At 36.6% G+C, this 16841-nt stretch overlaps 1 protein-coding gene across 1 annotated transcript in view; it reads left to right on the top strand.

The window, feature by feature from the left end:
• Window positions 1-3568: 3568 nt before the first annotated feature.
• The window catches only part of SHC3 (SHC adaptor protein 3), a 52226-nt gene continuing 38953 nt past the window's right edge, over window positions 3569-16841 (top strand). The window contains exon 1 of the mRNA XM_066339744.1: window positions 3569-4942. Within this exon, the coding sequence (XP_066195841.1) occupies window positions 4403-4942 (540 nt within the window). The 5' untranslated portion in view covers window positions 3569-4402. The remainder of the gene's footprint in view (window positions 4943-16841) is intronic.

The raw sequence follows: 16841 nt of genomic DNA, 5'->3' as shown, positions 1-16841 counted from the left end.
AGATTTCTGATACATGTCTATCTTGTGTTGTGCGAAGAATGCTGATGTTTTTCCTTCTTCATTATCAAAAGAGGATATGTCCCCACAGAATATTAGAAATCTTTGTACTATAAAAATACTACCTTTTTATCTGAGGAATTGACCATTCGTTGATTTTGAAGATTCAGCAAGAACATTTACTAAAGCAGATCATTAACATTTGTGTCTGTCATATTACAATGTGAGGAATAGCATCCTATTTGCTGATGGCTTAATGGTACATCACAGTAACAGGAATTGTTTAGGACTTGGCATAAAGAGGAATGTTAACTATGATGCCCTATGGCTACTTTTTGTGTAGTATTAAAACTCTTAGCATATTTATGTTTGTCTGACATATTCAGTGTTTCTTATGACTTAGCTAACCCAAATTCAGTTTGGAGGGGTTTTTTGGTCTGAAGTCAAGGTCTTTCTCCTTTGTCTTAAATTCAGTTTAGTCAGCAAGCAATTTTACTGCTACCAGGCAATAACTGAAAATGCAAATATTTCAGCAGAATTTCATGTTTCTAGCACTTATTTGTATAGAGTACATACTTGACTGCAGTGTGTTACTGGAATGATTTTTGTTGATTCTGATTATATGATTAGTATTTTTCTGAATATGATCACTGCAAGCCACCTTTTTTTGCATTCTGGAGAGTTTCTTATCATAGATTGGAGAACATAGTGGTGGTATTCCATGTGTTTCCTGTTTATGGTGGTCACACCATCCTACCTGTTTTGGCTTGTGTATTGGCAATATCGCCTACATTTGCAGCAATTTTAAACCATTTAAGCCTCAGCAAAATGTAGTTTCTCCCTATAATCATGCCCCCAGCATAATTTCTTCCCTTTGTGGTTAATAAAAATCAGTAGCTTCTGAAATACAGGCTGCAGAGGTACTTTAGAGACAGAAGGAAAAAGGTGGCAGCTAAGAATAAGCCCCAAGAACTGCTTGGAGGAAGAAAAGGAGGAACAATGACATGAAATAAGAACTGAATTAGAGTGAGAAGAGTATACATGAGAAAACAGAATGGTCTAAGATTCTAAAATTACCAGTAGTTTGTAAGAAATGCTGCATTTTTCAGTACACCCTCTCACTGTGTATGTATTTCTATGATTATATATTGAATTCCACCTGCCATTGAATTCCACCTGCCATTTTATTACTGGGTCCACAAATAAATAATTGTTCCACGTCCATTTATTAATCCTGTTGTAATCTCTGGCTCAAAGGCCTGTAAAAAGAAGAAAAAGAAAAGGCTCATTTTCAGCTTGGATTCACTTTACATGCTGATTTAGCATAGGTTGCAAATAGAAGTAAGAAATGGTGCTCTGAGTGTCTTGCTGTCTTGCTATGATAATAGCAGCAAAAGGCTTGTTTAAGGCAGGCATGGTAAAGTCAGTGTGCAAACTCCAGACACAGTGCTGGAAATGCAGAAGACATTATAAATGCTCTGGCAATTGCTAGAATGAGCTAGATCCTAATTTAAATTTCAGTTTATGCCTATTACACAGTCTCCTAATTTCATTCATTATTTCCTGGAGTTGGATTTGAACCTGCTGCCTGCAGGGCTAAATTATATACTGTTTCTAGTCCCAGGAACTATAAAAGGCAAGGTTTGGAAATGTTCAGTTCTCCTACCCTAGGACTGGATTTGTAACGGAGACAGATTCCCAATCAGACACTAAAATAGGCACTGGATTTCAAGCACTGGGTAATTCAGTGGCTTCTACTCCTCTGCAATGTCTAATGTCAGATTTGCAGGAGAGCTCTGCATCCAATGGATACCTTGGAAGCTGTCCAGTGAAAGTTTCAAAAATTAGACCTTTTGCTGGTGCTCTGGGAAGCTTTTATGCTCTAGCTTTCCCTTTGCCTACCATTCCCTGGAGTGACGATCATACTGTCTTAAAATATCTACTGTGCTAACAGAGTAAATAAGGGAGAAATAAGTATATGCAATTTTTTTTCAAAGAGAACTTTTGGGCTTGTTTTTGCGGTTATTTTTACGGGGGGTTTTGTTGGTCGGGTAGGTTTTCTGTTTGGGGTTTGTTTGTTTGTTTGTTGGGGATTGTTTGTTTGTGTTGTTTTTGTTTTTGTCAGAGGTCTCTGAAGACAAACCTTTAAAATCTGTGAATCTGCAGGCGCACAGAGAGCAGTCGAATATCAAATGAAATGTGCACATTCATGTTCCTATCCTGGATGTAAATGAATTGGCTGAATGAACACAGTCGGGGAGAAACACAGACCTGCCTCCACGGTTTTCCTCACCTGCTGCTCCTGTGGACACCCCAGGCATTTCTCTGGCAGCAGCCTTGTCTTCCGCGGGGGTTTTGCGACCCACTCTCGTCTGCCGACGTGCTGGCTTCATTTTCTGGTGCTGCAGCAAAAAAGGTGCCGCCTGTGCTGGAAATGGGATCTTCCACTATTTAGCAAGGCTTTGCTGAATGAGTCATCAAAGCCGGCTGGTATTGGCTGGGCTGGTGAGCACCCAAGAGATTGCCTGGCAGAGGCTGCGAGGCCTCGCTTCATTCACAGAAATGTGGGGATGCTAGCCAGCCCTTTCATTCACACGCGCAGCGTCTCATTCACATTTTGCAGTCCTGCTGGCCGCTTCTAATGAGGAGAGCCGTTCGGGAGCAGTAGGGTTTTCTGGGCAGTAGAGACACGTAAAAATAGGCTATGGTGTGTATATCTGCTGTTGCTGTGCTAGGAGGATGACGAGAGGAATGAATGCTGTGAGGATGCTGTAGCAGGTTTGCAGTGTGGTGATGAAAGGCTGTTGTGCAGATCCGTAGAAAACTGCTTTACATTGACTAGGACATTGCCATTATTCATCACTGCTGGGATAAGAGATGCTGACTTAATTCAGTATATCATGAATATACTAATTAAATACGTGTATTTAAGCCGGCTGTTTTACTGTATTTGCGGGTTGTATACTGCAGCCTTTGGTCGTGGGAGAAGGAAGGAATTCCATAGGCTTTTTTCCTTTAAGTTGTGCTGCAGTTAGTAATTTATTTTAAAAACTACTTTGCACTATGCAACTTCTCTGGTCTGAATTTGTTTATAATGCAGTGTGTTATCCTACATCAAAAAAATGTTAATGCAAAGCGGATTGATTTAGAGGAAAAAGCCATATGGCTTGTGATGGGCGTTGTGTATCACAATGCTCTATATACATATTTGGACTTAAAGAAATTGTAGGAGAAATGAAATACCTTTTTTTGCATGTTTGCTGCTTCTCCAGATGAAGTGTTTCTGACTGACATTTATGCTTAATAAAGGCTTTTTTTTTTTTTTTTTTTTTTTTTTTTTTTTTTTTTCCCCAATGCAGGATGTCAGTTTGCTGCTACCTGGACTTTTTAATATTCTTTCAGGGCTTTTCAGTTTTTCAGAATTAAACCAAATACATTCCAGTGAAGATCCTCTTTGTGTTTTTCTTCGGAGTGAATATCAGTTGTGAAAGAAAAAAACATCTGTTAAGCCAGTTGTCGGACATCAGAAAAATACTTTTCTTCACACATAGGTACTTATGTAATTTCTGCATTAAAATAGAATGTTCTTATAAAATAACAGGGAAAAGGGATTTCTTTCTCTATTAAAATTTGAATATAACAGTTTCCATGAGGGACAGCATTGACAAAAGGTGCTCTTAGGCTGATTTTGTGGAAAAAGTGTATATATTCTTTAGTTCTGTTCATCTGTTTTGAAAATCTTTAAGGTGTCTGTGTTCTGCTGCAGGGGCAGGAGAGGGGGATTATATTTATGCAAATATTATCCAGATATTTGCTATCTAATTGCGATTTCTTTGTGGTTTCACAAATGTGTGAGGTGGAGGAACATTTTAACAGATGAATAAAGTGTGGTGTTTCATAAAGGCTATTAATTCAGTTTTAAAGGTAATTGCCTTTGGTACTAAAAGGGTGGTAGGAGGGGATAGGAATTAAAGGTAGGGAGGAAGTATCTGTTTGAGAAGATAGGAAAAGGGAATTTGAGAATTGATTGGTGCTAGTGTGCTGTAAGTGGGTGGATGTGGGGGTTTTTTTCCTTCTCTCTCCTTTTTTTTTTGGCTACAGGAAGTGATTTGCAGTGTTCACAGCCTTTTGTTGAAAAGGGTCCTTCTCATTTGTGTGAGTCATGCTTTTGCTGTGAGCGAGTTGGCAGCTCTAAGCAGGACTGGGATCTCAGTCACAGAAACTGTTACTTCACCCAACCCTAACAGGGAACCAAAAGAAATTTTTCCTTATAGTCTTTTCTTTTTTACCCTAAGCTCTTGTTAACCCTCCGTGTTGTTATGAATTGCTTGCTATGTTAGTACAGGCATCTCCTGCATTGGCATCAGATTTGCCAGAACATATGCAGGAAAGCAGATAGAAGGGCATGCTTCAACGTACCAAGTATAACCGCTTCAGGAATGATTCTGTGACATCTGTTGATGATCTTATTCACAATTTGCCCATGAACAGCAAGGTCTCAGCAGTTTCTACAACTTCAGCTTCACCTTCGTACCTGGTCTCGCCAGAGGATCTCCGCAAGGATCAAGAAGATGGACCCACCACCCTGTGTACCCTCATCCATAAAGTGTCCCACTTGAAACTCTCTAGCACGGGCAGCTTTTTGGGTATCAAACACCTCTCCTCTGCAGTAAAGGAGCTTGCTGTCTCCAAATTGCAGGGAAGCTCGAGTGCTTCTAGTTCAGCAGCAGGGGCTTCAGACAACACATGTAACCTTGTCTCTGCCCCTTCGTGTTCTCAGCAGGACGTGAGCAAGATGAGTACGGGGAAAAAGGCACAGCCAGAGGAAATGCACCTGGGAAGTGAAGATTGGGATCAAACTAGCAGTTTTCTCAATAAATCCTCTCGAGGATGGCTGCACTCGAGTGAGAAGATCCTGGGACCTGGTGTGACGTACATTGTGAAGGTTGGTCTGTTTTCTTCCATTCTCTGTTTTTATCAGTGAAAAATGCTCTGCTGGTTTTGCTGCCAGGATAGTCAGGCTGAAAGGATCTCTGTTTGTGTTAGGGTTTTGGTTAAGCTTTTTTTTTTTTGTGCATAATACATGAAATAGAAATGCAGGAAGGAAGGGTTGGGAAGCTGTGTTAATTTGTTACATTAAAGCAAACCTGCAAATAATGTTCTACAGCTGTATAAAAATCTTGTTCCTAAGCTAAAAGCTGATTTGATTTGGGTTTTTTTAGCCTTCTTCTGAATTTAGGTTTTCAGTGTCATCTGGCATACTGTATATATCTTGTATACGTAGGCTTTCAATATGTCTGGTGCAATGTACAGGAAGATAGAAAGACTCCTTGATGTAAGAACTGTTAATCATGCATGAATTTATCAGTTTAAAAAACCTCTAAGGGCAAGTGGTTTTTTAAAGTGAAATGATATTTTAAATCTCAGAGCAGTAAGGCAGAGAGCACAATTCTTAGTCTTTTCACAATAAAAAATAATGTTGTGGGTAGAGCAGGAAAATGCAGCTTGTTTTACATAACGAGCATTCAGCCACCTTAAATGTTATTGCCCTTTTCATTTCATTGATACAGCAATTCAAGAGCAGAGGATCTTAAGTTTACTGGGTAAACTTAATATTTCCATATGCTTTGAAAATATTCTGAAACCACCTGTTAAAGTAGAACCTTCAAGATTCTATGTATGTGCAATGATTTTTGTGGTTAGGTAAGAGTCTGGCTACACCTTTCAGCATAGTGTGCAGAAAGTGTAAAAATAACATTATGATTATTGTTCAGAATTCATTCTTCAGTTGCCATGTTTCATTTGCAAAGAGGCTTTTGTATCTTAAGTGTTAAACTGTTTTGCAGCAGGCTATTAATATTACAGGTCTATTTTTAGTGTAATCCTATTTTCAGTATAAGAGTCACAGGTGATTTTATTTCAGGATGCTTTAAAACTGAGTGGCACCCCTGTTACTTAACTCTCACTGCTTTTTCTCAAGTCTCATTATTAAAAGCAGAGTGCACATTTAGCTGTTGGGGGACTAGGAAGCAGTTTTCATTTCTTTGTGTTAGTGGTGATAATAGATTTAGCAGGTGGTGGTAGATTGAGTAAGTTGCCCAATTCAGAGCACTCTTGAAATTGTACTCTTTTTTACTACTCTGAAATTTACTGGAACTACAAAGGAGTCAGTGCTACCTTTCAAGCCACAAACTGCTGCTCTGTTACTCTTCAAGAAGTGTCTCAATAAAAATAACCCACTGATGCTAGACATAGTGGTGTTTAGACTCTGATGTTCATTTGTACAGAATTACTCTGGTTAACAGAAAGCTATTTACCATTTTCGCATTAGCCCAGGGGTCTTTTTATTTTGCTTAGGATAGTATAAGCCAAATAATGACTGTGGGAATATACTGCTGCTGTTAGTTTTACCTGAAGTGATCACTATGAATCAGAGCACACACAGCATTCAATTTCTTAATCCTTTCAGTAGTTGACCTACTATATGCTAGAGGAAGCTGATATCTTTGAATTTAAAAGAGAATTAAAGTTATTAGAAGTGGACTAACAGTTAGTAATTTACCCATACCTAACAAAGATAGGACAACAAATATTTAATTAGTGCAATTATGTTTGGTACATGGAAGTGTGTTTATGCATATTGTATATATCAGAATTTTCAAAATCAATTAAACAACTTACTTTAAGGTGTTTGTGCTTTGTTATTCATTAAAATGTATGGAATCTAGTTCATTGTTTTTGTTAAAAAAATAGGACAGTGACTTTAAACATGGCTTAAGTAATGGGTTTTGTGGTTTCTGGCATAAGAATCACAGAACAATGCCCTAAATGTAGAAACAAAGGTTGAAAATAAATACCAAAATAAGTGGTTAATGAATGAATGAATGAATGAAAATAAACTGGTCCTGATTAGTTCCTAATTTGCTTGCTTATTAGCTATCTCAGTTTTCCTTGGCAACTGCAGCATTCATATGGATAAGAATAGAAGTACAGTTCCCAAATCCTTAAACATTGTTTGCTACCAAGGCTTCTATCCAATCAGACCGTCAAATCAATACACAGATAATGTATACTGACGGGAAACATTCCTTGGATACCTCATGGCTATAGTGACTGTCTGGGGGACTCATACCATGTTTAATTAGTACCATATGCCTTTCAGAAAATTCCATATGCCATTTTTTAAATGAGACAAAAATTAGATTTGTTGTTAACAGGCAAAGCTCAAAGCTTTTTTTTTTTTTTTTTTTTTTTTTTTCCCCCTCATTAATCCACACTTAAAACAGAAAATTTGTCATGGGACAGGGTTAATTGTAACCACTGGGCAGTTTAATAGCTCACATTGGAATCTTCTGAAGAGACACATAATTCCAAAATTTCTATGTGCAATATATGAAAAATCTGAAACTTCACTGCTCTTCCCACATTGCCACATATTACTAATTTTTAAAATAAGCAGTGTAATTCTAATGCTTAAAAAGGGTGTAGGTTTATGGCAAACTGTAGCTATATTCTGATCTCCATGGTCTGCTGCACTTGAATTATTTTCAACCATAAAAGTGTTGGCGCTTTCTACATTTTTTTTCTCACAGTGGATTTCATGTTGCATTTTTATATATTATAACATAATTTTTTTCATAAAAACTACCCCCAAAAACATTTTAGTAGCAAATTAGACAACGACCATAACTGTACTGGGGACATAAATAGTCAGGTAGTTATGTCTTATTTAATGCTACTGGACTGTTTAACAAATAATGCAAAAAAAAAAAAAAAAAAAAGTCTGCTCTGCTGGAAGTCCTTAAAGAGCTCAGTACTTTCCTTATAGTGGGACTGATTACTACAGGAGGAGATTATAAAAGCTCATGTTGTCAAAAAAACAAATGCATAAAATAAAAAAAGTGCAAAATACCTGAGTAATGTAACAACAGTTATATGTTTCAATGTAAACTGTTGTTTCCAATTATTAATATCTACTGATGAGTATAGCTGGGTAATGTAATAGACATTTTAGAGTTTGTTTTATTTACGTAAGAGCAAAACAGTGAATAGGCAAATGCATTTCTGTCTTCAGGTAACTCGTTGCTGGATTTTGTAACAAGTGTCAATGAGTTTAAAATGCTGTTGTTCAGCAATTCAAAAGCAAATAAACCAAAAATACTGTATAATTTCATATACTTGTATGAAGTGTATCTGAAAAAGCCAGTAAGATTTAAAGCCGACAAAGTAGTAAAGAAGAGACCTGGATAAATCTAGTGTCAAAAACCAGATAGAAATATAATATCTGAGAGAGAGGAAGAAAGAATTGTTTCATCCAAAAGAATCACTGAAAGTCAGGCAAATTATATTTCAATAAAAAGGACCTTTAATTATTATTATTTAGCAAAGTATTCTTAGCAAAGAATATAATTCTAACTGCAATTATTTCCTTAACATTTTAGCACTTTCATTTCTTGTAAGGGAATAACAGCAGTTTATATCTGATGTGGAAAACAGACATCATTGTGAAGCTGTTCAAACACATCACCAAGTCAAGGCTTCAGTTCTGCAAACATTCTTGCATGACACTGTTTACGGGAGCATTCTCGTTGAAATAATTGAGGCTACCTTTATACACTGGAAGTTAAGTGTGTGCTTAGGGATGAACTGAATTGTTGTGTCTCTTTAGTGGCTAACCCAGACTGCAAAGCACAGCCTTAACTTGAGCTAACAAAGTGGAAACTGCATCATATGTCACCTTCCTCTAGAAGAATTCAGGGTTCTGTGAAAAATATTTCAGGGTTTTTTTTTTTTCTCTTTCTTTTTTAGCCAGAATTGATTTGCTCTCACTAAAAAAATAACATTACTGCAAAGCTTTTTCATTTCTCTTTTTGGTTAAATTTGTCTTTTTTTATAGAAAAAGATTTGTGCAAGTTTGGGTTTCTTTTAATCAGATTCAATTTCAAGTTTTGTCAGTCAAATTGGGGTAGTGCTGTTTAATCACTGATCATTTGGCATGGCCTGACTAAAACTATAATCAGTAGGATTTTGTCCTTGCAGTAATAAAAAAACCCTAGTCCCAGACCATCCTGTTTGTAATGAGGTTTACATGTTTAAGAAATGTGTTGTGTGTTTCAGTCATATGGTAATAATAGGATAGAATACCCAGTTTTTACTTCAGAGTCTACTACCTTCAACCTGGGTACACAGTGTTAAGAAAGACTAATGAAACGGGCTTTATCACTGTGGGTTTTAAAGCTGCATGCATGCAGATTAGGGGAGAGAGAAGTAAGTGACAAAGACAGCATTGGTTTAAGTAATTAATCCCTCCTATTGTACCATATTCCTGAGAGATCTGTTAGTATCCTTTCCATTTTCCTTCACTGTTATTTGGACTATGAAAGAATTATTTTGATGCCTGTTGCTCTGATGAAAACCTTTCTTTGATCTTCATGGACTTGAACTACTGTGGGTCTGTTGTACAGTCCAATAATAGGAAAAGAGCATTTCTCACAGAAATTAGATCAAATTCTACAAGCAGAAATCATACTATAGAGTCTTTAATTATAATATTATTCTAATTACAATTATCAAGTACTATTACTGTACATTTGCACACGTTCTGTAGAAAGCAAAGCATGTATTGATTTCAGAGTTGAAGGATTCAGCTGTCAATGTGAATGTCTGTTCTCCAGTACATTTAGAGTGTTTGCATGGAGTATTTTTGTTTAAAGCAAAACTTTTACTAATCCTAGTTATTTATCCTGCTGGTTAAGCATGTCCTACAGTTTAAGAATCCCTAGAGGAATTTAGCTGGTCAGTGTAGGAGGTAAAATTGCATTCAGGCAGAATTCCTTCTGTTTTTCCTTTGAAATTGGACTGTTGATTTTTTTATTTGTCTTCCAGCAATGTTTACAGTAAGAATATCATGTGCCCAATGTAAATATCTGTCACTACAAACACGAAGAAAACACACAGATGAATCAAGACCTTCAGGGAAAACTCATGCCCTTCTGTGCTGCTGGAGACAAGGCTCTCCCTTGTGCAAGTGACAGGATGTTTTTCTCCCCTAGCCAAAGAGAAACCTTGTCTCCACTAATGCAACAGCTGTACTTGGGCTGCAGCCTGGCTTCATTTTATAGCAGAAAGTTCAAATGAATGCACAAAGTATCAGTATTAAATTTTCTTGTTTCCAGTGAGAAAAAGCTTGGATGTGCTTTAGTGTAGCCTTAGAGACAACCATACTTCCCAGCTAATAATGCTTTCAAAGTGATTTACTCCCCCATGCAATGAAACAAATTTCATGGAGGAAGAGAGGTTCAGTATTGCTTCTCTGCAATTCTGCATAGACATGCAATATTAATTCCATTTTATCCTATATATTTATGACAAAATATAATGCATAATATAATAATATAATTCTACCTTTGTCAGCTGCAGGCAGGTCTGAGGCAGAGCCTGTCCATTTGAGTTAAGATGGGAATAATGATGGGACTCAGTGCAAGCACATTTCCAGTCATCCCCTCTTTTCTGGAGAGATTAGGTACAATTCAGTAAGGATAATCTAGAATGTTTATTTAATAAGTTAGATATTCCCCTTGGTTTTTCCAATAAGTTTTTGGGCCAGGTGAGATTTCAGTCTCAAAAGGCTGAATAAGACAGTCCAAGTCACATCTGGAAGTTCAAAGACTGAAAAAAAATCACATCTGAAACTAAATAGAAAGGGCAACTAAAGAAAAAGAAAAAGAAAAGAAAAAAAAAAAAAAAGAGAAGAGTGTAGGGTGACACAAAGAGAAATGTGAGAAAAGGCTATCTAGCTTTTTTTTTTTCCTATGGCACCATCACATTGGATTTACTGTTGCTGAGGTATTTTTGTGTTTGGTTTTGTTTTTTTTAAACCTCAGAACTCAGAATAAGTCTTGAAATTAGAGATATAAATTGAACAAATACTTTAAATAACAAGGACATGGCCAAAAGAGGGAGATTTCATCTCAAGATGTTGTATAAGTTGCTCGGCACCATTTCCATCCTTTGGATATGTTATTGTACTAAGATGCCTTTACTTCCATTTTTAGCTCTTACTAATTTAGGAATTACACAAAGGAGAGAATATCTCATGGTGCAACATCATCTTTCCTGTCTGGCATTTGACATTGCTTACCTGTAATAAAATAATTATAAGAAATAGAATTGTCTCCTTTTTTTATAGACAATCTGCTTTCATGAGCCACAGGACATTTTAGAAACACCTGTAACTTCTCAGAAAACTGAAATGTTTCAGAACTTCCCTTTCACTGTCACCAAATGTAGGGGTCATGTTTGTTGCCACATGTTGAATGCGGAATGCTACAGTGTTATTCACTTTTACTAACTTTTTTTTAAAAATTAATTGTGTTGAGAAAGTAAGCAGCAAGCACTAAGTAACTGGAAACATTATGAACTCTCTCTTACAATACATTTATTTCTGCCAAGGAAAAAGAAAGATGGAAAAGATGGAAAGGCAAAGTTGCTTCGTATTTGGCACAAACTGGAAGCTGGAAGTGCCAATTCTGAGCTGACCCTGGCTTTGTGAGTTTTGGGAGTGGTGATAAAAAGGGGTCTCAGGTGAGCCTGCTTGGGGTCATTGGGGGCCTGACCTCCTAGACCTGCTTTGCCTCTTCATAGCCTTTGCACTGCAAGGAAATCTTCCAGAGATTTTTCATTATTTAAATCCAGCCTTGGAAATGTCTCCCCTTATCCCTTATTTCTGCGCAGTGGAAGTAATGTTCTGGGCATTCTTACTGAGAGCACAAGAAACTGTAGCTTTGGTGTACAAAAGTTAATTATTGATGAAGACTCACAAATTTAATTTCTGGTTTAATTTCTGGACTCTTGATGAAGACCAGAGGTACATATGGCATTCATATTAAAAAGTACTGCCTCTCCCTCCATGCATGTTTTGGATTTTCAGTTTTAACAGTGACAGGTCCTTCCTACATCACACCTCCAAGTGCACAGTTTATAAAGCAGAACAGTATATGCATTTCAGATATTTAACATGGGTTTGTATTTAGCATAGTGGAAAAGCACCTGTTAGATCTTTTTTCTTCTGAGTCTGTGCTTTAATGACACTCCTCATCAAGAAGTTCCACTTGCTAATAACTCTCTTACTCGCTACTGACTGAGGAAGAACAAATTCTTTAATTTGTTAGCTAGATGTATTTACTTATTTATTTTAGTGTCCATATTTACAGTTTCAAATGTCTAATTATGATTTCCAGCTATTGAAGCATATTGTTTTGACTGCAGAAGCTTTTGTGTGTTTGTGTTAAAGGAATTCTGATGCAGAACATAAGCTGCTGGAACTAATCTGCATGGTGGTTTAAAGGGAAATCTATCTTAGTGGATATTCAAGGTAGCAGCAAAACGGACTGGAAGGTGTTCACTGAATTAAAGTATGCAGCTGTGAAAATGAAGCAATTCATCTGTGCTACTGCAGTGCATACTGTAAGTGGTTCAGACTGCAATAATTGCATTCACTGTTATTATATATTTTAAAAATTTGATCTAAAAAGTATAGAGCTAAAACGTGTGGTTTTTTTCCTCAAATTTAGCTTTTTCTAAGGAAAATTTTTGGCCCATACGAAAAATTGAGACTTAATGTAGAATGTGTTTACATTTAAAGTAATAGAATTAATCACTCTCTAGTGTGAGCTTCAGATGCTAACATTCCTGAGGTTTTACATGCAAGAACATTTATGTGTAGAATAAGAACATAAGAAATATTGTTCATACAGAACTACCGATATGGGATTTTTCTGAAATCTTGTGAAGGTCCTGTTCATTTAGCATCTCTACTACATAAATATTTTTGGGCAGGATGTTGACAATCTTGTTTCATCCACCTGCGAGTAAGAAGTAAGAAAAAGGTATTTTATTTGAAGATATATTGTTTTCAACCCCATTTGAGATGGAGATAGCAAAATTGTCAAAAGCAAAATTTGTTTCTCAGTTATATCTTTCTCCTCTCTAGCAAGAAATGAGACCTCAGAGTTGACTTAAGAAATTGCTTTTTGATGTAAGATAAAATATCTTCTTCTTTTCCTAGCTGAATCTTTTTCCATTTTAAAGAGGTTCTGAGTCTTTACTGTTGAGTTGATTGTGAGATGCTGCCAGAATGCTTTCACAGGGTAAGACAATTCATAGGAAGGGTTCGCTATCACTTGCCACTTAAGAATTGTTAGTCTGAATATATTGAGACATATAGTCTATTTTTGCCAGAGAAACAAGTTCTTATACAAGAGGAAATAGAAAGATGTTGGCCAGAGTTGGAGGTATTCTTGGGAAAAATGTGTTCTCTCATCCATTGCTATAGAAGCGAACCACCTGTTTTCAAGAGGGATGAAACTGACAGTCATATCCATCATCATTTCTACTAATATGAAAGCTCTGTTGGTTTACTTGTCTCTTGGAGGATTTTGTGATGATAAATTTACACTGAGTGGTTGAGGCTTATCTGCAGTTGAACCCCAAAGAAGATTTTCTGTTCTGTTTGAACTCAATCAGTCCTTAGAGTTTTCTGTCTGGATTGGAACTTGCAATCTTTAATGAGAAAAAAAACCTTTGGGGGAAATACTGATTCACTGTAAAGCTCTGTACATGATTACTTACTGGTATAAAAATTACCAACTGCAAAAGCATGAAAGCACGGAAGAGAGCCTTTCTGTTTTTCATGGCAGCATATGTTTATGACACATTTTTGATGCTGGATTCTGATAGTGTCTAAATATAGGGCCTTTTCCTCATTCAGAACAAGGCTGCCAGTGTTTCTTTCATGCAGGATTGCTGCTTCCACAACCAGGTATGCTGTTCTGCATATAGCAGGAAAGCACAGGGCAGAGGTACAGATTGGGGGCTGTGGCATACACTGGTAGAGCACGGTCATCAGGTGCCCCCAGAGACATGCATATATATATGAAGATATGTCTTGCCCGAAGGAGAGGAAGGGCAGGAGGCTATGGCATGGCTGAAAGAGCATGTTAGCTAAGCACCCGTGTTAGCTAAGGTTTTAATATGGTGTTATGTGATAGTTAAGCAGATGATTTAAAGGCAAATGTATTTATATTCCAAACTATTCAAACTTTCCAGAGAAACTGAAATCTCTAGCAGCTTACTTAAGACTCTGTGACAACTGCTTATACAAATTTATTTCTCTCTGAATATCTAGTCTTGGTTCTGCCCACAGCTTTTTCTAATATTGTAACTTACTCTACATTAGAAATGCCACAGAACAAATTTTCCATTCCATTCTTCTACTGAAAGTGGCTAGGTAAACTAGCATAAATCTGAATGGTTTTGTGCATACAGGATTTCCTTTTAAGCACACTACTATCTATTCAGCTGATCATAGCCATCATTTTCAAAGGCTGCTTCTTTTGCTTATAAAGTGCTTTGTATTTTCAACAACACCTGAAGTGAGAGGGTGTTCTGCAGACTTCTGTGATGCCAGAGTTTAGGTGAAATGTTTGCTGTGGTAACGGCAGGACAATGGTTCTCAACCTACAGCATTTGACAACAACTTTTAGCTATGGGAAGCTCTTAAAGTAAAAAAGAAAACAAACAAAGAAGCAAAACTCCACAAAACAAAAAACAAACAAAAAAGACCACAAAAACAAAGAAAGAAGGCTTTTGCACATCAGAGTGCAGGCCTTGCTCGTCATTGAGTCCAGAAAAGATTTACTAGATTCCCAGATCTATGTTCCAGCCTAGTTCCATTAACCCACATCCTTGGGTTAATGGCAAGTATTATAAAGGGCATTTATAGGTACTTTTTTTTCAGTATGAATACTGCTATATTTAAAAGATTTCGAGTGTTTATTCAATCAAATCATATAAATGAAATACATACAACTACACTATGGTTTCTATATGAAGTAAGATATCAAATTAATGTTTTGGTAAGCTTTGTGCCCATGTCTTGCTGATTAGCAGAGTTAAATAATTTTGTGGTGTATGACTCAGTCAAACTAGTAAGGTATTCAGGGTAATAAATGTTCCTGTCAAACACAATTAAAAAACTAGGAAGCATTGTGGGGCTATTTTTCTTTAACTTTGTTAATTTTATTAAAGAGAACTTTCTGTTTACAGTTCCTTCTTAGACTTGTATTGTTTTAAATTTCTTTAAAAATTTGTTTAAAATGTTTTTTGTGAAGTTTTTTTCCTACTTAGTGGTTTAGAAAGTGGGTATTGTAAATTCAGTTAAGGTGAGAATTTTATCTAATATGATATGAAAGGGATTGAAGAGTTGAGTTTCATATTAATTTGATAAAGAGAAAAATTCATTTTATAAAATACTTGTCAATCTTGCAGTCTCTGGCTATGGCTTGGGCAGATTTTGTCTTGCTGTTGTAGTTTTTGGTTGTTTTTTTCTTTCTTTTTTTCCTCTTCTCCTTTTCATGCATCAATATTGTTATTAAAAATCTTGACTGTATCCACAGTTACATGTGGACAGACTTACCATCTTGAAATCAAGACCTGGGCTGTTACTATTTTTGTATTATGGCCTGCTTGTTAGCAGGCATCTGGATTTGAGTCTTAATATGATTTAGGGTGGATAGCAAACCTGAAAGTAATTTTTCAGTATTGTGGAACATTGTAGAATTCCCAGTGCACATTTCACAAGCTCCTTTAGCTGTTAATGGTGATCCCTGAAATTAGAGGGAACTGTCATATTGATGCATAAATAAATATGTATTGCACTAGTAGCAATAAAATCTGAAATAAAAGCTCTTGTTAATAAATAAGGGAGTCCTCAACCAAAATTAACTAGCACTAGTCAATTCATACTAACTACTCATTTACTTCCACGGCATAATGTAATGCTGGACTAGCTCTTTGGTAAATTAGAATCAAATGTAAAACAATAAAATCCTGAAATCCAAGCAAAGAAATTCCCCCATTCCTTTCAAAACAACAAAAAAGAAAATGTAGGCGTATGGCTTGAGACACACATGAGAGCCAGATGTGGCAAGTAAAAGATACTCACTTTTTCACTTTTGCACATGCCAAGTGAAAGCACAGCCTAAGCTCGTAGGTGAGAAAATTGCAGTCAATTGCCCAGCTTATTTTATTGCTATTTTTGAAACTTAGATCTCCATACAACACCTGGAAGCACAGGAATCAGAATCTAGTGTTTGAGCCCCCATGCTGTGATCTGCAGCTATGCAATGTTAGAGAATACTTCAGATACATCAGTATTTGAAGGCAAAGGCTAATTTTTGTCTAACAATACAAGTGTATGTCTGTTTCCTGATGTAACCATGTTATCTCTCACATGACTTGTACAAGGCAGGAACAAGCTGCAAAGTAGTGAACCAGTCAGATCTGATGATGGTCATCTGGTTACACAGATTAAAACCAGTAAATCTCAATTTACTAAGAATGACTATGCAATTTTGATGAGCTAATGATACTTCAGTAGTTTGGATTCAGAGGTTAGGAGTTCTTATTTCATTTGAGAGTAGGTGATGGGCAGATATGATGTGCACAAGACAGACACTCATCTGCTAGACGTGTCTGTAGGTGGACTGCTTCAGTGCTGTATGGAGCTAAATCCTGATGGAATAATAGAATAAGTCTTGCTACATTTTTATAAAAGTATTTCTTGCTGTTGTTACTGCCAGCTTTTTGGTCCAACAATGGAGAATTTCTTCTAATAACTTGGTATTTTGAAGAGCTTGTTAGGAAAAACCAAACAAGGTTGTTCATATTTCTGGAGCAAAAGGCTGCTCTGACAGTCACTACTTTCTTTTCCTTCATTTTTTTCCTCTTAGCTCCAAGTACACAAAGGCACTCAGCCAGTATACATGTCTTTTTGAGAAGTTCTG

The sequence above is a fragment of the Sylvia atricapilla genome, chromosome Z (genome assembly GCF_009819655.1).
Source record: "Sylvia atricapilla isolate bSylAtr1 chromosome Z, bSylAtr1.pri, whole genome shotgun sequence".
NCBI classification, from domain to species: Eukaryota; Metazoa; Chordata; class Aves; order Passeriformes; family Sylviidae; genus Sylvia; species Sylvia atricapilla.
The sequence above is the reverse complement of the archived record's forward strand: the minus strand, read 5'-3'. Positions and strand labels throughout refer to the sequence as shown.